Raw genomic sequence first — 24,045 nt, 5'->3', positions numbered from 1 at the left:
CCTCTGGTATATTTTAGCATGGAGGCAGTGCCATAACAATATAGAGAGCAGACCTCACACTACCAAATTTGTATGCATAAGGGAATTGTGGATTGCATGCATGTTGTAATAGGGGACCTAGGCAGGTTACACTACACCTCTGCCTGGGAGTAGGTGGAGGTGAAGAACCAACATAGTGGTGCATGGATCCCCCTCAAAGACATCTTTCAGACATGTGTAGTGTTCAGGAATGGTTGGTTCTCATTTCTTGCTCGTATACTGGTGATCCCACTTTTAAAGGTTAGGACTTAGCTGTAAGAATTATTGTTACCTGTTAACAGCAGGATGTGTGGGCTGTGTGATACCTCTCAAGATCTGTTATAATATAATCTGCCTTGTTTGAGGTATAAAATGTAGATTTTACAGCATTTGCATAGAAACATAACTATATACACTATGGGGCACATTTACTAAGGATCGAAGTGAATTCGAAGTGAATTTTCGAATTCAAAAACTTCAAATTTTGAAGTAATTTTTGGGTACTTTGACCATCGAAAAGGCCAAATTCGACTTTGATTCAAATTGAAAATACTTTGAAAATTCGACCATTCGAAAATCGAAGTACCGTCTCTTTAAAAAAGTTCGACTTCGACATTTCGCCACCTTAAACCTGCCGAATTGCTATGTTAGCCTATGGGGACCTCCTAGAACCTATAGCCAAAATTTGGCTACGTTTTAAAAAGTCTACGTTTTTTTTTTGAAAATCGTTCGATCGATCGACTAAAAAAGATTTCTATGATCGATCTAACAATTTAGATTCGCTGAAAACGGCCAAAAAAAATTCAAAAAGAAAAGTTAGACTATCGAATTTAGCCTATTCGATGGTCGAATTTCGACGTTTTTTAACTTAGAAATTCGGCCCTTGATAAATCTGCCCCTATATATACCCTTCTCCAAACCTGTTACATTTTTAGTAATTTGCTCATATGAGCTTCCTTCTTGGCTGTATATTTCTATATGTTTCACTATATTGCAGCCTTCTCCATACCTGCTTAACTTTTGGTAATTATTTTAGCTTATATATGTCCATCTTATGAATTTTACTGTAAGCCCCATTTTTTAAAGATAGGATTTGAAATAGCCATTTCCAAATCAAACGTGTGTCCTTCTCAGTGAGCAAGGGGCAGTTTACAACTATTCCCACACAGCTTACTTGCTTTGATCACTGATAGTTCATCAGGCTATGGGTTTTCCAAATTTAGAGCACATGGACACTAGTGTTAGGGGACATTTCAGGTTACAATTCATTTATTTAACAAGTACTAGAAAAATGTCAGTTCACAAGTTGGACAAGACAGAGACAAGGCACTGGACTATAAGTACCGATCACTGGACAGCCTGGAAAAGTAAAAAAGACCCTCTGTACTTACACTGGGCATTGCACTGGTACAGTAAGGGATCTATTTATTGAAGTTCGGATTTTATTTCCTCTTAAAATTAGAGTTTTTTATGCTAGAAAAGCTAGAATTTTTAGAGAAAAAAACTCACATTTTTTGAGATTTCATGTAAAAGTAAATGGCAGAGGTCCCTTTAACCATTTGAAGATGTTTTTTGCCTTCAAAATTTTCGGATGTTTTGGGGTGACGCTGGTTTTCGGATGGAAACTCAATAAATTTGAGGTAGTCAAGTTTTTCAGCCAATAAACTCTACAAATTCGATATGTTCATAAAAACCTTGAATTTTTAGATTTTTGGGAGTTAGGTTGAGTGTGTTTCTGGTAAAATATGAGAAAAAAATAATAATGTTTTAGTAAATAATTCCCTAAATGTTCTTTGTTTTTGCATTAATAAGTTCACCTGTAAATACACTTATAGACCTATTGTAAGCATTATTTTTTACAACTTTTTCTAGAGCAATTAAGACCTACCACGTTGAGTACCACTGTCTACATCATACTAAAAGTTATACATTGAACTACCCATTTAAGTAAAACTAATATTATATCATTGTGATCTACAGAATAAAAAAGTCTATTAAACACTGCAAATATGGGAAATATTTCCTATCGATGGAGCAGAGCCTGGATAGTACACATACTAATACTCAGAACTTGTGAAGGTAAGGTATTTCTATGTACAAATTCCTGCAAAATAAGCATTGCAGTGATTTATAAAATTTAAAATACTAGTAATCTGACAGTTTTCTGTGTTCACTGTCTGCCTGTCACTTCCCTGTGTACCCTCTTTAAGACTCTCTTTAAGACTTTGCCAATTGATAGAAAATAACCTTGATCTGTAATGTAACTGAAGACCTACGAGCCCAGTAGCAAAATTTGCACCCAGCACTGACATGGATGCCATTCATAGATAACCTGATGCTTATGCCCTCCTACACATCTAGGCAAATCTGCATTTGGGCAATAACCCACAGTAATCAATTAATGGCTAACTTTGTTCAGCCAGCTGCAAGAAGAACAATCAAAGCAAAATTTGATTGCTGTTGGTAAATGGGTTCCCATCTCCTTTTCTCCTTTAACTAATTTTGCAGTCCATTCTTATTATGTTCTTAACCCAATTCCTTCTTGCTTGTTCAAGCCCCTAGCCCACAACTTAATTCTTCTGACTGTCAACATCTTTCATTCAAACAAAAGGAAAAAAACTGAGGATAGAGACGAGTTAAATATGAGTTTGGAGCCAAAGTGAGCAAGAACTGAAAGGGTTAAGAGGACAATAATGTGACAGTAGTATCAGACTGGTCCCCAAAACAGAAATACTCCCTATAATAAAGAATGAAAGGCTGTGTCTGTCAACTGAAACCAGTACAGCTACAGTACTGAACCCTAAAAATGAATATCCATGCATTGTAACATTGTAACATAGTAAGTTAGACACAAGTTCATCAAGTTCAAACTTGGATCAACTTGTACATAGAGCTATATTTCATAACCCTGTATTCCTTTATTTGCCAAAAAGCCATCCAATCCCTTCTTAAAGCTATCTAATTTATCAGCCAGTATGACTGATTCAGGGAGAGAATGCCACAATTCCGGGAGAGAATTCCACAATGTTAAAATATGGCTAGTAAATATGCCATATTTTATATACTGAATTTATTGCACCAGCCTGAAGATTTAGTGTCTGTAGTAGTAATTATCCAGGTCTTAAAAATTGTTATAGGATTTTCCCATCTTGGAATTTGTTAAAAGTGTCACATGATCACTATGCTTTCGGCAGCTGTTTAGAAGCTAAGCTTCAGGGTCGTTTGCAAAATTATCAAGCAGAAAATGAGGTTTACTTGTCCTAGAAGCTGATGCTACAGGACTGATTATTAAATACTGATGCTTATTGCACTGGTTTCAGAGCTGCCATGTTTTAATAAAACAGATTACTTACATTTTGACACTTTCTTACTGCAAATATCAATATACCGTATATTGTGTGTTGGTCCTTAAAGGAGAACTAAACCCTTAAGTTAAAAAAAACCCTTTCCCCTATCCTACATAGACCCCCCCTAGCCTAGCTGCTACCCCGGGCAAAAGCCCCTAAGTCTTTACTTACCCCTCCATGCAGATTCTGTCCAGCGGAGTTCACGGGTGCCATCTTCAGCCGATTCGGTAATCTTGGGAAAAAGACCAGGCTTCAGCAATTTTCGTAAGTTTAGGCACATGCGTAGTTGTTGCGAAACAGAAGATTGCTCCAACTTCGCAGGCGCTGCTATGCAGTCTCATTCCGAAGATTACCGAAGAGAAGAAGATGGCTGCTGTGAACTCCACTGGACAGAATTTGCATGGAGGGGTAAGTAAAAACTTAGGGGCATTTGCCCGGGGTAGCAGCTAGGCTGGAGGGGTGTCTATGTAGGGTAGTGGGGTAGGGGTAGGGTTTAGTTCTCCTTTAAGCTCAGGAAAGTGTCAGTAACCCAGAATATGTGCAGTAAATCAGTAGAAAATAAGATGGGGAGTTGCAGGGGCGCGTTGAGAGACACAGATCTTTACTGCTAAAAGGCTGTGGTTGCTTTGGGCTGGTAGAAAACCCCAGAGCATAATGTACAACATTTCTACTACTACTTCTTTAGTTAAGCTTTAGTTCCCCTTTAATGGTCAAGTATAGAGAGAGGACAGTATTGCCAGTGTAGAAACCATATGTCTTGTTGGCTTCAAAGTTTATTAATATAATTACTTTATTACTTTTGCATCATAGCATAGTGCAACCTAGTTTTCCCATCAAGAACCAAAAAACTCTCTTCTGATGTTAGTATCCGTAACATACCTAAAGTTGAACCAGGAACTGCTGCCTAGCAGAACTCTAACTATTGTAGTTTAAAACATGTGAACCAGAATGAACATATAAAATTGTCTGATTCTTTTCTATAGGTTTCATTAATTGTTCTGGACAGATCGCCGTTAAACCTTCTTTGGTTGTCCCAATGCGAACAAATGTATCTATAACTTGTGTATCTGAAATGAAAGACTGTCCGAAACCAGGCACGATAACAGTATTGCTCAATAACAAATCCGTTAAAACAGACTGGACGAATCAGACATCAGCTGGTGTTCATCTCTATAATGTCAGACATTCTTACTCTATCTACTGCTCTATCAGCTGCAATGGAAGAAATCATGCAATATGCTGGAAAGATTTAAAAGTTGGATGTAAGTATCTTTTGCTGTCTAGCTTGGTAAAAAAAAAGATTATGAAATACACTTTCAATTACTATTTTAAACATGCCAAAATAATTAAAATGGAACTTGCAAAGCACGTAGCACAATTCATGCTCTGCAAGATTTTCCACCACCTTAGGAAAGATGGTTCCTGCAGTTGTACACTACTGCACAACCCTCTGCCATGTACAATACATCTCTCTAGGGAGAGGTCATTTGACTGTTCTGCAGTACTGTATGTTCTCAACCTATATTTATAACATTGTTATATTTCCCTCTACCTTATGGCACTATATTCCTCTGGGAAAACCCAGTTTCTCTCCCTTCCTCTTTTTTACAGTAGTACAATACAATTCAATTCATGTAGGAGGAAATGTATGTCTATAACAGCAATTACTGTTGAATAAATTTACAAAATAGGTAAAAGGTTGTAACCTTCTGAAGCAATGACATGGTATCTGTGGAACTGAGGGAATTAGAAAAGAAATTACCCTCGTACACCCTGGCCTTCCCAATGTGTACGAGTCCCATGTGCTCAGTGAAGGAGGCATTGGAAACCTCAAAGTCCACGTGAAAAGCAAGAAATCACTGGCACAACTTGGGTTACTTCTAGCAGGGAAACCCCTTGCTGATTTATTGCGGATGCAACGTTTCGAGGCGTAACCCCTTTGTCAAGCATCTGTGGAACTGAGGCACAGTTAAGGAAATAATACTTTTATTCCTTTCTTACTTTGAAGAAAATAATTAGAAAGGAGGAAGCACAATAGCAATTAGCTTACTATTATATCTGTAATACAATTAGAAACTTGTTTTACTAGTGTACTCCAAAGGTTTGCCCAAATGCTTTCAGTTTAGCTTTACAGCAAGTTTATTTATGTATCTTACTATGGTTTTATCGGAGTAGTTCACCTATAAGTTAACGCTTAATCAGAAATCATATTTTTCCAGTGTATTGCTAATATTGCTCTGTGAGGTTACAATTGTATTGTTATTGTTACTTTTTATTACTCTTCTATCTATTCAGCCCCTATTCATAACCAGCCTCTCATTCAAATCACTACCTGGTTGGTAAGTTAGACCATAGCAACCTGTTGAAATTCCAAACTGGAGAGCTGCTGAACATAAAGCTACATCATTCAAAAAAACACAAATAATAAAAAATAAAGACCAATTGCAAATTATCTTAGAATATCACACGCTACATTATTCTAAAAGGTAATTTAATGGTGAAGAACCCCTTTGACTTGAACTTGAAAAAAAAGTAGTTAACCTCTAGGAGTTGTTACCAAACAGTTACTTGTTAATAATAGTACAGGGTAGTATTCAAAACTGGCAACAATTTGATTGTCTGGCCTGTGCTATTAAGGCTACTATATTGCAGACTCACGTACCTCATGATTCCATTTTGAGGGGACAAATAGGATCAATTTTATTCATTGGCCAGTAAACTAACCAGTAAAACTGCTAGAAAATAACATCCCCGTCTTTATTGGCTGCTGACTCCATACATTTCAGTATAGGGTTAATCAACCCACCAGATTTCTATTTTGAGAGAATAACTCTGAAGTTATCACATTGTATTTTAAACTTAAAGTAACACTGGCAAGTTCCTTAAATAATAAATGTCAATGTAAGTAAACAGGAATGGCCGACACCATTGTTTTAGTACAACAGTGCCCCCAGATTATTAGAATTATATAACAATAAGTATTAGAACATTATTAAAATTTTTGGTAAATTTGCATGTGCTTCCAATTAAAGAGGCAGGTTATGCTGTTTACGCTCAAAACAAATGTATGTTTTTGTATATATGGGGTAACAATGGTGTGTTTTTTTTTTCTTGCAGATCCCCCAGATCCTGCCATTAATTTAACTTGTTCATCTGGTGAAAATTCAAGCATAATGACCTGTACTTTGAAAAAAGGATGGGAGACACAAATAAGCACTGAATATACAGTGCACATCAAAAAGTATGTGTGGTGAATTGATCCTTATCTCTGTATATGTGTGTAATGGGTTTAATAACAAGCAAATACAAAGCAAATCACAGCTTACATTTTATTTATATTTGCTTAATTACCTTATTCAGGAAATTTACATGAAGGTATATAGGCATCATGTCCTCTCATCATATTCCAAACCAAATAGGTTGGAATATTTGATTGACCAATCCCCTGGGTATCCTGTTGCCAAATTTCCAAGGAATTAATTTTCTAGTGTGAGAACAACTTTGCTCACAGGTTCATAAATATGTCAATATATTGCCAATATGAAATGTATAGTTTAGATGCCATGTGAAGATACTAAGAATTGACATAAAAATAACTGTGGCTGTAATATAGCATGCACATTTGAATCTTTCATAACTTGCTAACTGCGCTCCCCTACAAGCTGATCTTTCTTTAATTGACTGGACAAAAAATGATCATAAGGTTGTATTTATAGATGGAGAAGACTTATTCATAGAGTAATGAGAAAGACATTTCTCTCTGTGATTGACACATTACATAATTGTTTATCCTGTGCCAAGAGTTAATGTGTTGTTCAGCAATTGGAGCAGTATCAGCATGCATTGGCATAAAATAACAAACAATATAAATGATACAGATTAGCATGCAGTTGCATGTGTATGCAACTGCATGCTAATCTGTATCATTTATATTGTTTGTTATTTTATGCCAATGCATGCTGATACTGCTCCAATTGCTGAACTTACATCTAGATGCTCACATGACCTAGGCTAGAGGCTGACTTTGCTCATATAAACTGAAAAAGCACCCAAACTCCTCTTGCAGCATCATTTTCGAATTTTGTGGCTTTGTAGTACCAAAGCAGGTTGAGGGTTGGTAACCAAAGCACTTCCCTGAGTGTTTAAGTATTACTTTACTATCATTTGTCATTTTATTAAAACGTTAATGTTAAAAGGCTTCATACTGGGCATGGATGCTGTAACTAAATGTTGAAATGCTCATGGTGTGTAAGAATTAGTTTTGAAAGTGGCTATAAATATAGATATATATCTATGTTTGTGAGCCAGTTTATAGCCCCTGTTGCTATTAGGAATTAAAATATTAATTTTTAGTGGGCTTAAGAATATGGCTGTGAATTTTACATAAATGAGTGGGATTTGCATTATTATTTGCATAGCAAGGCAGCGTGACAGATTTGATAGGTCTCACTTTTGTATACTGTTAATATTATTAATAATTAAATAATGTATTTTATGCTCCTGCACCATTACACAACATCACTGAACAATGCCTTTTTAGCCGTGGCTCTGCAAGGGCATAAAATGCTATTATTCCATTTCTTTATTGTAATGTGAGCACCTCCTTTAATCACTTTTTTCCCTACTGGACATGTAGCCAGCTCTACATTGGGCTATACCAATGCGAACCAATACAAGATCCATATTTGGCTAAAAATGTTAGCCAGATATGGCCCTTGCTTTAATTAAGGACAATTTACTGACTTCTGCTCCATGCTCTCAGTGCATAGAGAGCACCAGCCTATCGGTCCACACACAGGGTTGATTTTGGCGTGGAAATGTGAAAGTATGCATTTTCACTCCAAAAGTTACACACAGAAACACAGCTAGAAAAAACACCTGTCGTGCCACTGCCCTAAGGGCTATATTTATTTTTTGCTATCATTATCCTGATACAATCTGGACCTTGTACATGCATTACGAGATATCACTGGTCCATTTCATTTAGAAAGTTGCCCTGCATTTAAATATACACAATTCAAAGATAAAACTGCAGATAAAACTGCAACAGGAAACAAGACAACACATTTTCCCTGTTTGAAGAAAGTTCATATATCCAGTTTTTAAAATGTAAATGTTATGTCATAACCCTCCCTTTAAAACAGTGTATCTGGCCCTGCTTTTTTAATAGCCTGTGTACAATTAACATTACAGTTCTAATATAAATGTACAGAAGTGATATCATTTTTTATATGCTTCCTGCCAGCAGCAAGAGAAAATTCCCACGCAGATTATTTAAAATGATATTGAACACTTATATACATATGTAACCTGTTTTTGAGTACTTTTAACCTAGATAATTTTTAACCGCTGCAACTGAAGACTTCCTTTCTAAGTACAAAGATTTAATCATCATGGCTTGAGAGCCTCTAGCTCAGCTATGCAACAAAAAACAAGGCCTGTTTGCTGGGTAAATTTTCATGCCAGGATCCACCTTATTCAGTAATGTTTTCCATACCATCAAGGGAAAACATACATGCAAACCTGCAACACTGTATCATGAAAATGCTACCATGAACATTTCAGAAACAATCCGATATTTGAGATTCCAGACATGGGGCTCAAAAACCTTCTTATAACATGTAATCACCGCCACCATCAAGACAGTTTCTTGTATACGTAAAGGCATTGATTTACAAAAATAAGTGCTACATGGAACCAGTGCAGTTGTCCATAGCTACCAGTCAGATATTTAGTTTCATTTTCCTACTGGTGATAAACTGATCAAAAATAATTGCTTATTGGTCACTATGGGCAACTGAATCAATTGATCACTTATGTCAGTACATGACCTTTAAAATACATAAGCTTTAAGGCTGAGGGCACATAAAGCATTGGCTCCACTGCTTTCAGGCTGCTTTTTTTCTGCAGGCTGAATGAAGCAGATCCACTCCCTTCCATGGCTCTATTTGTTGGAGCCACTGGTGAGGCCAGAGGCTATTTGCACAATAGGCCATGCAAAGTGCAAAAAAATGCCATTGAGGCTTATTGTGCCCACTAATAGGTTTCTGGTGATACTTTGTGGCAGCTTATTAATGGCCTTTAAAAATAGGGTCCAATGTGGTAAACCCTGGTAAAAAGGTGTAGAAAAGTAGAGTGCAGTACAGGCCAGAATGCAATATTTCTTTCTGTTCAGAAACTAACAGGCTACCTTATAACCATTATTAGCTCAAATGGCAAATCTAATATTCTCCCAAAATTGAATGCACGCAGTGGTGTTTCTGCTAACTGTAATAAAATAAGCATTATGGACTGGTACTAGCCCTGACTTTATTTGATGGAAAGAGAATAATAGCTTTATCATTGCATGAATATTTAACTGTGTTTACACTAAAATACATGCCGCATCTTATATGATTTGGTTACAACAATGTCGTTTGTATATTCATTTTGGTATGAGCTGTATCAGTCCTTGAGGGCAGATGCTTGATATTACTTTACAAGGCATAGAAAAGGGATTAAAAGGACCGACAAAGTGCAAAGCATTGGTTCTCATCTGCTTTCAAGCAATAACTCTCCAGACTTTGATTTACTAAATATATGTTTTATTGAAACTGCACTTCCAGCCCAGACTGGTTCCTTGTACGCTTGCAGATAACAAGTATCTTATTTGTGGTGAAGGTGTTAGCAGTATCAGTTTGTTACAATGGTTGTGAGGCACATTTACATTTATAGCTTACACATCTACTACTGAATGAATCTTTCATAGCTGTGGTCATGCTAGCACCAGCCACAAAACCATTCCTTCTTCAAACTCAGTTCAATTACTATTAACAACATTGAAGGGTTTTGATACCATACTGTGTGTGAGGCTAACAATGCTTCTTTCTTGCTCTAAAAGGTTTCCCAGCCTTTTTAAATACTATGAACATTTCTTTATTGACATTTTATTAAGAAATACAAACTTGTTTTCATTTTTTAATACGCTTTAATTTTAAACAAGAACAAAGAAATGGCATTGGCAGTCTCCTACTGCACCTTGAACACTGCAAAGTCAAATCTACCATGTTAATGGAACACAGCGTGCTTTGAGACACTTTGAGCATTACATTATTTTTAGTGCCCCAAATGCATCCCCACTTACTTGCTAAAAGGCAATATAAGTAGACAGCTACTGGGATTACCAGTCAGAATTTTATTAAATCTGCCACTATACATATTATTTCATCTGCAGAGACCCACAAACGTACCTTATTTTTAGGGATGCACTGAACCCCTCTAATCAGGGTTCAGATGAATCCCAAATCCTCTTCTTCGGATTTGGCGGAATACCTTTGCACACAAACCAGATTTTTCCATTTTCAGATTTGGTTCAGCCAGGCTCTTGGATTCAGTCAAATCTGAATCCTGCTGAAAAAGACTCTGATTCGACCAAATCCTGGATTCAGGGTTTCCCAATTTATTTTGTGGCAAGGTGAAATATTATTGACACTGGCCCCCTAAAGTACAAGAGAATTTAAAGGGGTAGTTCACCATAACTCATGTACTTACCCAGCAAGTTATAATTAGGAATGGTATTGGGGTGTGTGAAAGCTTTGATTTGTTTTGACTTCAGCATAAAGAAATATGATATAGAGAGATATATGACTTGTTATATGTGAGATAGAGAGATATATCTTAAGAATAGCCTATAGCCCAAAGTGCTCTTAATCCTCAAAATTGTGATCTACTGGGCAGACTGGCTACAATTGGCTTCATGATTGAGGTGAAATAAAAAGTTACAGGATTTTTTTAGCTCTGTCGTATTGTAAATATTCAGTGTTGGGGACTAAAGTGCTTTAAAACAGTAAAGATGTTATTGGACTGCAGCACCTCCTAGTGTATATTTTGTAAAGTACCAGTCCAAAATGACAGAAAACTCTAATTATAGTTTCTTGTATCATGAAAAGGGATATTATCAGCTGAAAATGTTTTATTTTTTTAGGATGAGATTGCAGATGCATAAGTAAATGGATATTTCATTCTACCTTCATCCAGTCATATGATTCTAACTGTCAGGTTTCTTTAAGCATTTTTCCGATCCCTGCCTTCCACACATAAAGTGTGTTAGGTATCTAACCGTCACTTTGTAACAGTTTGCTACTATATGTGTAATAATCTCTATAATATAATGTGCTGGTCATTGATGAGTTAATGATAACTATACTCACTCATTCTTGTTTACCCTTTAAGTCTGCAGACAGATGAATATCACCAAATAAATTTCAAACGCAGCACATACAATGTGACAATTCCAGTGAATAAATCACGTGACAAGTCATTCGAAGTTTTTGTTGAAGCCAGAAATGACTTGGGGCAGTCAAAATCAGATATTCTGCATATTCATCTGAACAATATAGGTAAAATCGACAAAGATACTACTGAAAATGTATGTTCAAATTATTTTTTAGCAGGAAAAAATGTTTTAATGATTTTTTAACATACTTAAGGTATGGAGATTCCTAATCTGAAAAACATCAGGTCCAAAGCATTCTGTATTACAAGTCCAAGAGGAAAGATGAGTCTCTCCATTGGGGAATAGATGGTTTTGCAGCTTATTACAGGAATATGTCAAATGAGTTGAATATAAAATGTTTGCATTTTTAACTTCAAAGATTATAGGAATCATTTCCAAATGATCCTTGCAAGTGCAGGTGCTTCAAAATGGACATTACAGAGTGTGTGCATATTGACGCAATTCATAACAATACTCCCATCCAAACAGGCTGCTACACTTGATTGTATGATTGCTTATGCGTCCATCTTGCTTCTTCTGATGAATGGTTTACCAACTGCATCTATTGACTCTTGGGAACCATGGACCTTGTGGAAGCTCCAAGTAGCCCCGGGTTGTATTAATAAGCACGCCAGAGAATGTGTGCTCCGAAAATGCCCCCTCAAAATGCTGGATGTGCAAGTGTTTATTTGTGCAATTGCACAACATGGAGTATGGCAACAATGAAGCTGGAATTATTGGAAAAACTGCTGCATTATGGGTTACAAAACATCTATATCCCAAATTGCACTTTGCACACTTTGCATCCGTAAATGAACCCTTATATGTTTAAGTCAGCTGATCAAAGAAATATACATTTAATACCTACACAATATTATGGAACCCTAAAATGTCATAAGTGCAGCCAGATGAACTCATAAACTCCATAAACTCATTTTTTATTTATCTATGCACCTTTACAGTGATTCCTGTCACACCTGCCATCGAGATTCAAGTCCTTAACTCACATTTCAAAGTCCTCGTCCACTGGAAACACCAAACATTATCACATTTACACTACTGTCAACTGGCATACAGAGCTGAAAATGAGACAATGTGGACTTTGGTGAGTAACTTATAAGGCAGAGAATTTAGTCTCACTCTACATAGCTGAGCTCTTGGTAAAAAAAATCTCCTATATACTCACCAATAATGCATCATGACATAATGAAACATTACTAATATAAAGGGCCCAATTTATAAACCGTAGATGCAGTACAGTATATGTTGATACAGTATATGTTGTATTTCAAGATTTTTTGGTGAAGTGCGCAGCCTGGATTTTGTCAGGTATGAGGTGAAAAACAAATGCAATTAAATGGTCAGAACACAATAAACAAATATTAAAAATTAAACATTTTCACAGCAATAGAAGTTTTATAAATAGGTCTAAAAATGTGTTTCATTTCTGCCAAATGGTAACAAAGCACCAGTATAGCTTTATGTTTGATGAATGAATTGATGAATAAGACATGCTTGGGAATTTTTCTCAAAAATATGAACGCTGGTTTCATACACCATAGACGCATGTTCATAGGTAATGTTGGATACCTGTTAGATCTGTTTTCAATAGATAATGTTGGATACCTGTTAGAGAACCACACATCTGTCATGCAGGCTCTTATACAATTCATTCTAGCATTGTTGAATTAAGTTGATACCACTGACCTTGTATCAGCATTTTCAACAGTGTAACAAAAAAAAAAAATATAATATAATACAAATATAAATCAAAAGCCAGCATAAAATGTATTATTGTATATGTACAAGTGACAACTTCAGCACTCCATAATTGAAACAATAATAACGTTTCTTTATTCCAACATGATACTGTGATTTCAAAGTTTCGGTCCTACATTAGGACCTTTATCAAGGATAACACACATTTGAAAAACTGTGCATAAATGTGCTTAAATGTGCAAGTGAAAAAAGGAGGTGCCACATAGCTCATTATCATTATAAATGAGCATAAATAGCATCAATAGTAATAAAAAAAGTAATTAAACTTTTTTATGAATGCCATATCTTCAGCAATAAGTGTCAGTTTTATATTGCTTAAAAGCATTGAATGATTAAAATCCATAGTGATTATACATTACTTGGGGGTTATTTATCAAAGGTTAAATTTTAGAGCTTTGTGAGCTTTTTAGACATTGAATTAACTCACAACTAATTTCTAATTTAAGAAAAACTTGAATGTAAAAACTGGAATCAGTTTAGTCGGGTTGAAAAATACTCGCGTGAAAGCCACTGAAAAAACTTATGGAGGCTACAAACATCTTCAAATGGTTTAAGAGACCTCTGCCATTAATTCTACATGACCTCAACAGGTTTTAGATGGTGGTTTTTTAGATTCAAATTATTTCCAGCTTCAGGGTATAAGAAATCTTGGAAAATTCAAGTTTTTTTTAAAAAAAAAATGCTAATTTTTTGATTTTTTTTTTATAAACCTGAAATTCAAGTTTTGACTGAAAAATACCCTTGAAAACTTGAATTTTTCATGGAAAAAACAACTCTACCTTTGATAAATAACCCCCTTAGTGTCATTTCTAGGTGACCTCCACCCTGTAAAGTAAAGTATACAATCATAATCTTTCATATTATATGCTCTAATCAATCAAAAAAAAAAAGAATTACAGCTCCAGTTAATCAATATATATCATCATCACACTGAGGAAATCTGGCCAACATTATGTTAAAAAACAACTTAAAAGTTAACCAATTGGCCATGAAGGCCCCTCGGGACCGCACATCCTAATCCATGTATCCAGAATGCCTCTGTCTCAATAATTTTCTATCCCTATCACCCCCTCTTGATCGTACTGGTATATGGTCTATGGGATATCACGGAAACCGGAGAGTCTTCAAAATGTGGGTTTATTTTATCACAGCACTACATGTTTCGGACCTCTAGGATCCTTCCTCTGGTGCAAGTTACAAACAGTGTAATTAAAATGACCTTTTAAACACTTCTTTTACCCATAATCCCCAGTGTATCCACAGCTCCATCTGGTGGCCAGCGGAAAGAATGCATCAGCATAATTACAAGTATATGGTCTATGGGCATGCATGTGAATGTGACAGGGTCATGTTAAGCTGCTTACCAATCTCTGGCAACTGCATGTTGTGAGATGTCCTGTTTTTTATCTTTGTTTTTTTTTAGGCCTATCAGGATCTAAAGCAGCTCTATGCTTATGTTATGTATGGTTATCTTCTCCTTTAAAGGAGAAACAAACCCTTAATAAAAAAAACCCTAACCCCCCTACCCTACATAGACCCCCCCTTCCCCTCCAGCCTAGATGTCCCCCGGGCAAATGCCCCTAACTCTTTACTTACCCCTCTATACAGATTTTGTCCAGTGGAGTTCACAGCCACCATCTTCAGCGGGTTTGGTAATCTTCGGAATGAGACTGGCACTTTGGCAATTTTCATGAGTTTCGGCACATGCACAGTTGTCATTCACAGTTATTTGCCGGTCTCATTCTGAAGATTACCAAAGAGAAAAATATGGCACCCATGAACTCCGCTGGACAGAATCTGCATGGAGGGGCAAGTAAAGAATTAGGGGCAGCCCTTCAAAAAACTGGGGTGTCCAGGTCAAAACCGGGCAGATGGCAACTCTATTTTAAAATTGACCTCATGAAAAAGATTTACTGCCTATGTATCCATAAACAATTCTTGTGCCAAATATTGAATGTAATATTTTCCAATAGGTTAATGAACAAGCACTCAACCAGTCAAATATCCTTATAATGAAAAATAATTCAGAAGCACAAGCCCTGAGAGTCCGATGCAGAGAAGAGACAGGAAAAAGTTACTGGAGTAGTTGGAGTGATCCCACAGACATTCCACAGATAGGTACAGTATTAAAGATAACGGAAAAGAACAGCTTTTGTTGTGTTGAACAAAAACAGTTGTATCAGTATCCATGTAATGTATAAAAACAACATATTTAAATAATTACATAACTCACTTGGGTCCCTATATAAATTAATAATTTATTGCTTACTGAATGGTATACAATATTTATTTTGTGGTGCAGAGGTTACGACTAAAGTAAAAAATGTAAATACCTCTATAGTTATTACAAAAAATGCATTTCTTTCACATTGATATTATACTTATTACTATAAATGTGCACATCACTGGGAGAGAAGGGTGCTTTGGAACAATATGGGTAATATATCATTATTCCTTTGCGACAGCTCCCATGGTCATGTTTGATCTCTGGAGATCTCTTGGTCCAGTGCATTCCAATGGAAGTCAGGAAGTTACAGTTTTTATAAAGGTAATAATTCCACTTAAATATCCTTTCATTGCAATAGAGCATGTATAGTTTACCTGGAATTCTTTAAATATACTGCTTATAGTTACAGTGCAGAGATGTATGCCTTGATTAATGATATGTATGTGTGGACTGGACTTTTTGGTTTAAACCTCTCCTACTTTGCAGAGTTTCAGCCTCCCCCACTAAGTTCATATAAAAGGTATAATTAATTATAGAAGAAGCTGATTCTAGAAATAGGTTTTGAAAAAATAAGTCTGGTCTAATCAGCCCAAGGAGTACAAATGCTACAATTGTTGTATACTTTTATTTATAAACTGTATGAAATATTTTTATGATTTGGGGTATATGTGGGCTCATTTTCAATGTGCACAGCTGCACGTGCTGAATTGGGGTTCAAGCTGTGCCACTTAGAGTTTATATGTATATCGATACACAGAGGCACACCTTGGAAACCTCTCCCTCTTGATAATCCAGTGCACAGCAGGGGACAGTCCCCTCACTGTATAATGGTACAGGACAAACCAAATACACAACATTTTGAGGGTATGTCCCTTTATCAGGGTACTCCACCAAAATGTTCTGTATTTAGTCGTATTTAGACACTATAAACATTAAGGGTCCCTGTGTTGAATTGCATCTGTGTGCCAGGTTTGGTTTATCATGTGCCTTAGAGCCTATACCAGTACCAAGTTTGTCCTTGCTCTTGGTCCAGCACAAGGTACAGAACACAATGTTGACTGGCATTATGTACAGGGCACCATTCCAGTGTGTTGTGCTGCCAGGAATCTCTGCAAATCTCATCTGGGTCATTTTTAATTTCTATATTTCAAAGGGTTTGGTTATCAAGTTTCTCGCACTGACTGCAAATATTAAAGCCAAATCAGATTACAACACATCTGTATCTGATGTATTTGCTGTTGCATTATAACATTGAACATGACTGTTGACTACATTTTTGCATATACTCATTGATTATTTCCTGTACCAGTCAAGGGCCCCTGAAGTTCCATGGAGAAGAGCCTTAGGATATAAACTGTTCTTCATAAATGGAAGCAAAGAAACTGTTATTGAAATTTGTAAAAAATCTCAAATCCAGTGCAAAACGCTAGTACCCAAAGGAATAAAGACCATCTTTGTTTCAGCCTTCAATTCATATGGAGACTCTCATCCAAGTTTGGTTACTGTTTTACAAGATCCACAGGACAGAGAGGGTATGTATTTTTAAAATTTTTACCTCTAATTACTATTCAAGTTAACATTACATTCGGGATTTCTGGTATTCCATTTCGTAGTCATCTTTCATTTTGTTTTTGCCTAATTGTATAGCTTTCCCAGCACCACAAAATCTAATAGTCAGATCAGGAATTGGAATTCAAGTCCTGTGGAATCTTCCAAAAGGATCTGAAGCATCTGTTCTTTGGTTCATCATTCAGTGGGTGCTTCCTTGTGATGGAAAACAAGATGTTTTATGGCATAAAATTCCACAGGAGCAAAGAAGCTTTGTCATTAAAGGTAAAATACATAGAAACTTTTCCAAAATGTCAATTACAGTGTATATCTTTCACTCTACTTTGCAAGATACTTATCCAAGTATAATGTTCTGTTTTAAATTCCATTAATCTTTCATAGAAAATATTATGTTTTCATATTCTTTATTGCTTTTTTACATTAACAGTAAGCTTTATTTGTACATCTGACCTGTATACTTAATGTCCCACTTTTTATTACACTGTTGCCACGGGATATCTTGTACCTTCTGAACCTTTATAGATTTTTTTTTTAAATTTCATTTTATAGAACCATTTGGCTGTGTAACAGAAAAAACCTGCTCATTAGCCATGGACCTCATGGCATGGGAGGTCTTTAGTAAACACCCTCAATATATATGCAACCTTTTCTTGCTAATTAGGGTGGGTCTAGTATTAGTTATGTTAGCAGTTTGTTGGGTATTTGGGCATAAGATGGGGGGGCCCACTAATGAGTAGGGTTGCCAACTTTTCTGGAAAAAAATAACGACCTTCCTATATATTTGTCTTTTTTCCCTATTAATAACATTGGGATTAGCTATCATTTTTACCTGCCAAAAATACCGCCTGGTGGCAACCCTACTGATGGGATATTTGCTCTGGGCCTACCTGTGCCTTAAAGCGTCCCTAAAACAATCCTACTGATTTTGTTTGCATGCATTTTGTTTTTCATATTATAAAAGATTTATTCATTTACCCATATATTTCGTTTCAGATAAGATAGATGCAGGAAGTATCATAAACATTTCCCTATATGCAATATATAGCAGTGGTCTCAGCAGACCTTGTGTTGGATATGGGTTTTCAGAAGAATTAGGTAAGTATTTTTTCTGAATGATTTAGTTTGCTTGTAAGGCAGTGATCCCCAACCAGTAGTTTGTGAGCAACATGTGGCTCTAAAACCCCTTGGATTTTGCTCCCACTGGCCTCAAAGCAGGAGCTTATTTTTGAAATCCAGGCTTGGAATCCTAGAAATGAGAAGAAGCTTTTTCCTTTTTTCCTACTATGAAGCAGATGGGTATGGTAGTGTATTATACAGAAGCTAAAGACTAAAGCATTCTTCATCACAGATTTAGGTTCATGTATTACATTGCAGCTAGCACTATTTTGTAGTAATATTAAATGTTCCTCATCAGTTTTCAATGGCTGATAGCTCTTCTTTGGAAACTCTACAGAGAGCCAAATTTGGCATGTTGAGACAGAAAGTCAGAAGGTATTACTCTGGTGAAAGTATTCTCTTGTTTTCCTGTTTCAGGATGTGGCTGGTAGCAGTTGTATGAATTAACAACATAAAAGAAAGTGATAACTTCCCCCACCTGGGTTCTTTGTATATGCGCTGTTGTGTGGCCAAGACCAGCAAAAAAAGATGTTTCCTGCTGTATCATTGCTCTGTCTTTACGTGTATAAAGAGCAACTCACAGTCTACCCACTGTTAAAAATGTATATTGCACTATATGCCATAAACATACACTTTCATCTATGTCTATGGCATGGACTTACAGTATACATGTATTTATTTTATATAATCATTTTAATCCATTACTACTGGAAGACATTTATAAGGATGTTATTTTGATATACTGAGATTAGGTCAAATAAGCTGCAGGCCAAAAATGATCAAGCTGTTTTGTACAAGGTTTTCATAAAAAAAAGAAAAAGTACAATTTTGTACTCAATCTTAATAATTACAGATGGGGGCCTGCATGGGAGACAACATTAGATCTTAATACTAATAAATCAAATCTGTTTTTGGTTTTGTACAAGGGCAACTTATTGTTAGAATCTATTAGACACCCTAGCCCTTTTAGGATGATATGAAGGGGGACTAGAGTCATGTGGTCGAGGATGGAAAACAGTCTGCCTAGATTGTACTTTACCACTACCAGTCAGAAACAGCGCCGGATTTCCTCTCCGGCCGCCCCTAGGCTGCGCGGTCCGACCAGGCGGCCGCGCGGTCCTAGCGCCCGCCTTCCCAGCGCGCCGCCGAAAAAACGCGCAGCTGATGTTGAATGGGGACGCGAACGTCCCCATAATGCGGCTGGGCGGCATGCCGCCCCTATTCATTTCTGGTCAGAAATGAATACTGTATATCTTCCCTCTATATATTTATAATTGGATATTTTTGCTCACACTTTAGTAAACCTGCTCTTATGCTTTTTATGGTGCAGGTCAATATTGCTGTCTAGCTCACCTTAGTAAACAAATGCCATGGTCCACTGACATACTGTTTGCACTTGGATCAGATTGTGTCTGCCCTTCCTCCTTGATATGTTCTTCACTGGTTCCCAGTCTCCTCTAGAATCAAACTCAAATTACTGATACTCACATTCAAGGCCCTGAACAATGAAGCCCCTCCCTCTATTTCATCTCTGGTTTCAGAATACACTGCGCAAACTTTGCTCTTCTGACCTTCTCTTCTACTCTCATCACTTCCGGCCATTCTCGTTTACAAGATTTCTCTTGGGCTTCAGCCTTCAGCTTTTCTCAGGAACTCTCTGCCTTGAGCTGTCAGACTCTCTCCCTCACAAATTTGTTTCTAAAATCCCTATGTCTCAATTGTAAGCTAATCCTTTACTTTGTAAACTCTTGCGAGTAGGGCCCTCTGATCCTATTTTACTCTGTAAACCCTTGTTTGTTATTAACTGTTTGCTCCCTGTTCTTTATCTAATGTAAAGAACTGTGTAACTTGTTGGCGCTATATACATAAATGATGATGATGATGATGATGATGATGATTTATTTAAATAAAAGACTGGAATATAAATGGAGAGGGCTTAAGCAGACAGATAAGTAATAAACAGTAGCAATAACACATACATTTTAAGCCTTACAGAGCATTTGCTTTTCAGATGGGGTCAGTAACCCCATTTGAAAGCTGGAAAGAGAAGAAGAAGATGGCAAATAATTTAAAAACTATAAAAAATGAAGGCCAACTAAAAAGTTGCTTAGAATTGATCATTCTATAACATGCTAATAGTTAACTTAAAGACGAACCACCCATTAAAAGGACTTCCAGTCTGATTTGGATGTATGGGACAGCAAATAATACAACAGTATCTGTCAAATTAAATGTACATTCTGAGCAGTATGGTTGTAATCATGTATGTATGTATGTATACAAAACGACTATGATTTTTTTTCAACAATGAAGTTTTATACAACTAATAGCTGACTTTACATTACAGAAGGAGTGCCCATACTTTAATAATGTGGGGTCTACTTTTAGTGATGTTGTCTCATTATGATTTACATCCATAATATCACTGTTAGCATTCTGTTACATGGAAAATATCACTTAAATATTATATTGATTTATAAGAGCATTTATATTACTCTATATAAAAAAACAACTATTTATTATGTAAAGGGATTCTGTCATAATTTTTATGGTGTCATTTTTATTTCTAATGACACTGTTTACACTGCAAATAATTCACTCTACAATATAACATTTCATCCCTGAACCAGCAAGTGTATTTTATTTTAGTTGTAATATTGGTGTGTAGGCAGCCATCTCAGGTAATTTTGCCTGGTCATGTGCTTTCAGAAAGAGCCAGCGCTTTATGATGGAATTGCTTTCTCACAGGCTGTTGTTTCTCCTACTCAATCTAACTGAATGTGTCAAAGTGGGACCTGGATTTTTACTATTGGGAGCTATTATCTTGTATGGGGGGGGGGCTATTATGGTTACTTTCCCATTGTTCTGTTATTAGGTTGTTGGGGGGGGAGAAGAGTGGGGGGTGATATCACTCCAACTTGCAGTACGGCAGTAAAGAGTAACTGAAGTTTATCAGAGCACAAGTTACATGATTGGGGGCAGCTGGGAAACTGCCAATATGTCTAGCCCCATGTCAGATTTCAAAATTAAATATAAAAAAATACATTTGCTCTTTTGAGAAACAAATTTCAGTGCAGAAGTCTGCTGGAGCAGTACTCTTAACTGATGTAGGTTGAAATAAAAACATGTTTTCTCATGACAGTATCCCTTTAACAGAATAAATATCTTAATGAAAAGCATAAAACAGAAGGTTAATTTAGTATGGCTTTCAGAGGACATCATAGTCCAATATGGAAGTATGCAAGAAGGGTAACTTAGTCAAGCTGTCTGTTGACAGTGTCTTGAGATCTACTGATCACCAACTAAAGGTCTACTGGTAGGTCCCGATCTAACTTTTGGACATCCCTGCATTAGAGAGACAAAGATAATCTATTTGTGTAACTGTTGGCACCCAGAATCTAGAACCAATGCCAAGCACCCTGGTCTCGGCTCGTGCTTTTGCCTGTAGCAGCCGCCTTTGGCCTCGGGAGGAGCCCTCAGCTACTCAAATGCCTCCAGGTCTTAAAACAAGAGGTGCAAGACGAGGGGTTCTAAACAAGCCTAGGATCAAGATCAGAATAGCAATAGCTAACAGCACCGGGAACAAATCCTATAACTGGCAAGGTCTGAACGCCCAAAAAAACTATTTAAACTTTGCGCCCTTGCGCGCTGATGTCATCACGGCAGCGCGCCTGTGCCTTTAAGGTAGCGTCAGCGCACCGCGCGCCCTAGAGAACAGAGGTCTACCAGAAGGAACAGCACGGCGCGCCAGTCGTCCCTGCTGTCCCCCCACTAGACGACCAGGTATGATTGCTACATTTTGTGAACCCAAATCACGCTTTTAAACTTAAAATGGCTTATTTCTTTATCTTTAGAACCAAAAACTGGTCCAGATGAAATAGTTGAAAAATCCACTGGAGAACAGACACTGATTCAGTGGGAGGAGATTCCTTTGTGTGATAAAAAAGGCTTAATCACGGGCTATACACTGCATGTGACTGAAGAATCGACAGGACAAACCACCAGATATGGTAAATTAATTTTAATAGAAATACTAAAAAACGAGAAGCCATAAGAATAATAAGGTAATTAGGAGGGCTAACAAAGTTTTGTGATTGCTACTTATAGTATATATAAAATAATGTGGAATATGTGGAAGTCTAGCATTATAGTATAGTCCCAGTATAGCTGTAATATGTCCATCTGTGGGGGTGGGGTGCAGGCTATTTCTAAAGGTAAAAATGTAATAAAAGATGAAACGTTTGATTTGTTACACAGGTAATGGAACTTCTAAAGCATGGATTACCAAACTGCAACTTTCCAATTGTTACTGAACTGTATTCATAATTTGTTCCACATTGAATCCTGTGGATTTGTCACTAAATGACCCATCATGTTACATGTATGTACAGTATATATCTTACCACAGAATAATCCACTAATTCACTTTATAACATTTTCAGGATATCTGGTAATGAGTATCCACAAATGCTGAAATAGAAGGAGATGTATGGGCTAAAATAGGAAGCTGCTTAATGAACTTTCCCCTTCAATCGGTGCACTATTTGTCCACAAGGTGGCAGTCTAATCAAATCAAGTAGAAAGAGTGTGGCTTTACAAAAGAAAAATGGAGAAAGCCAGAGTAGTGATGTCAAAACTACACCCTCCCTCCTTCAAAATGTCTCAACATTTTGAAATAACTGCAGGCTGTCTTGGAATTCTGGAGGTTTCAGATTTTATATGTAGAGATACAAGATGGACATATGGAAAGCATCCTAATAATTGTTACACAAAATAATATGCCATCATATCTAATTTTTTAGGAAACCCGCACCATAGGGTGCTTCTGCTGCAAATATAGCATACTACACTTGTTCTGCCCAGCACCTGGTGTTATCTAACCTACGTGGGTTGACCCAATGCAAACAAAGACCTGCTTGATAACTAAGAAACACATAGTTATGCACACTTTTATATGTGAGTAGCCACTTCCTCCTATTTTTTCCTGCATCCAGGTTTGCCTATTCTACTTCCTCCAATGTAACTGCCTCCAACCTGCTATTGCTGTTTTCATAGTGCCAGTGTTCTGATCATAAGAACCTAGAAGAGAGTTGCTTTACATAAACAGAGAATGAGGAAGTTGCCATGGAGGATTACCTTATCACAGTTATTTGTATGTGTACAGGTCCTGTGGGTATCGGACCAGCCCACACATCACTACAAGTCACCTAATAGATACAATAAATATGTGCAGTTCAAAGAGATTTACAGCAAGGAACATACAATGAGACAAGTAAAGAAATGTAGTTAAGAGCAGACGAGCAAAGGGCTTTGAATGTTGCTTAACAGGCAGCCATGCTAAGGATATTAATTCGGGTTGAACAGATTCCCTCTTAGGAGAGAGCAAGTGGATCCTAGTAGCAGAGTTTAAGATTGGTTGGAGGAGAGAGAGATGGGAGTCAGAAATGCTGGTTAGTAGGAGATTGGATTGTTAAAAGAGAAGTAAAGTTTAACTAAAGAAGTAAGCTAGAAATGTTATACATTATGTTTTTGGCTTCTGTACCAGCCCAAGGCAATCACAGCCCTTTAGCAGTAAAGATCTGTGTCTCCAAAGATGCCCCAGTAGCTCCCCATCTTCTTTTCTGCTGATTCACTGTACATGCTCTGTGCTGCTGTCACTTACTGAGCTTAGGGACCGACAATATACAGTACACATAGAATAGAAATATAAGGCTGATCAGTAATTAATACAGATC

General features: G+C 36.8%; 1 protein-coding gene across 1 annotated transcript in view; it reads left to right on the top strand.

The window, feature by feature from the left end:
• LOC108714212 (interleukin-12 receptor subunit beta-2) overlaps positions 1 to 24,045 on the top strand; it is a 33,905-nt gene that overhangs the window by 1,517 nt on the left and 8,343 nt on the right. Inside the window, exons 2-12 of the mRNA XM_018258212.2 lie at positions 1,999 to 2,097; positions 4,349 to 4,627; positions 6,483 to 6,606; positions 11,577 to 11,743; positions 12,582 to 12,724; positions 15,372 to 15,516; positions 15,864 to 15,946; positions 16,935 to 17,157; positions 17,273 to 17,458; positions 18,188 to 18,289; positions 22,165 to 22,320. Of these exons, the coding sequence (XP_018113701.1) occupies positions 2,028 to 2,097; positions 4,349 to 4,627; positions 6,483 to 6,606; positions 11,577 to 11,743; positions 12,582 to 12,724; positions 15,372 to 15,516; positions 15,864 to 15,946; positions 16,935 to 17,157; positions 17,273 to 17,458; positions 18,188 to 18,289; positions 22,165 to 22,320 (1,678 nt within the window). The 5' untranslated portion in view covers positions 1,999 to 2,027. The remainder of the gene's footprint in view (positions 1 to 1,998; positions 2,098 to 4,348; positions 4,628 to 6,482; positions 6,607 to 11,576; positions 11,744 to 12,581; positions 12,725 to 15,371; positions 15,517 to 15,863; positions 15,947 to 16,934; positions 17,158 to 17,272; positions 17,459 to 18,187; positions 18,290 to 22,164; positions 22,321 to 24,045) is intronic.

This window comes from Xenopus laevis, chromosome 4L (assembly GCF_017654675.1).
Source record: "Xenopus laevis strain J_2021 chromosome 4L, Xenopus_laevis_v10.1, whole genome shotgun sequence".
Lineage (NCBI taxonomy): Eukaryota > Metazoa > Chordata > Amphibia > Anura > Pipidae > Xenopus > Xenopus laevis.
The sequence above is the reverse complement of the archived record's forward strand: the minus strand, read 5'-3'. Positions and strand labels throughout refer to the sequence as shown.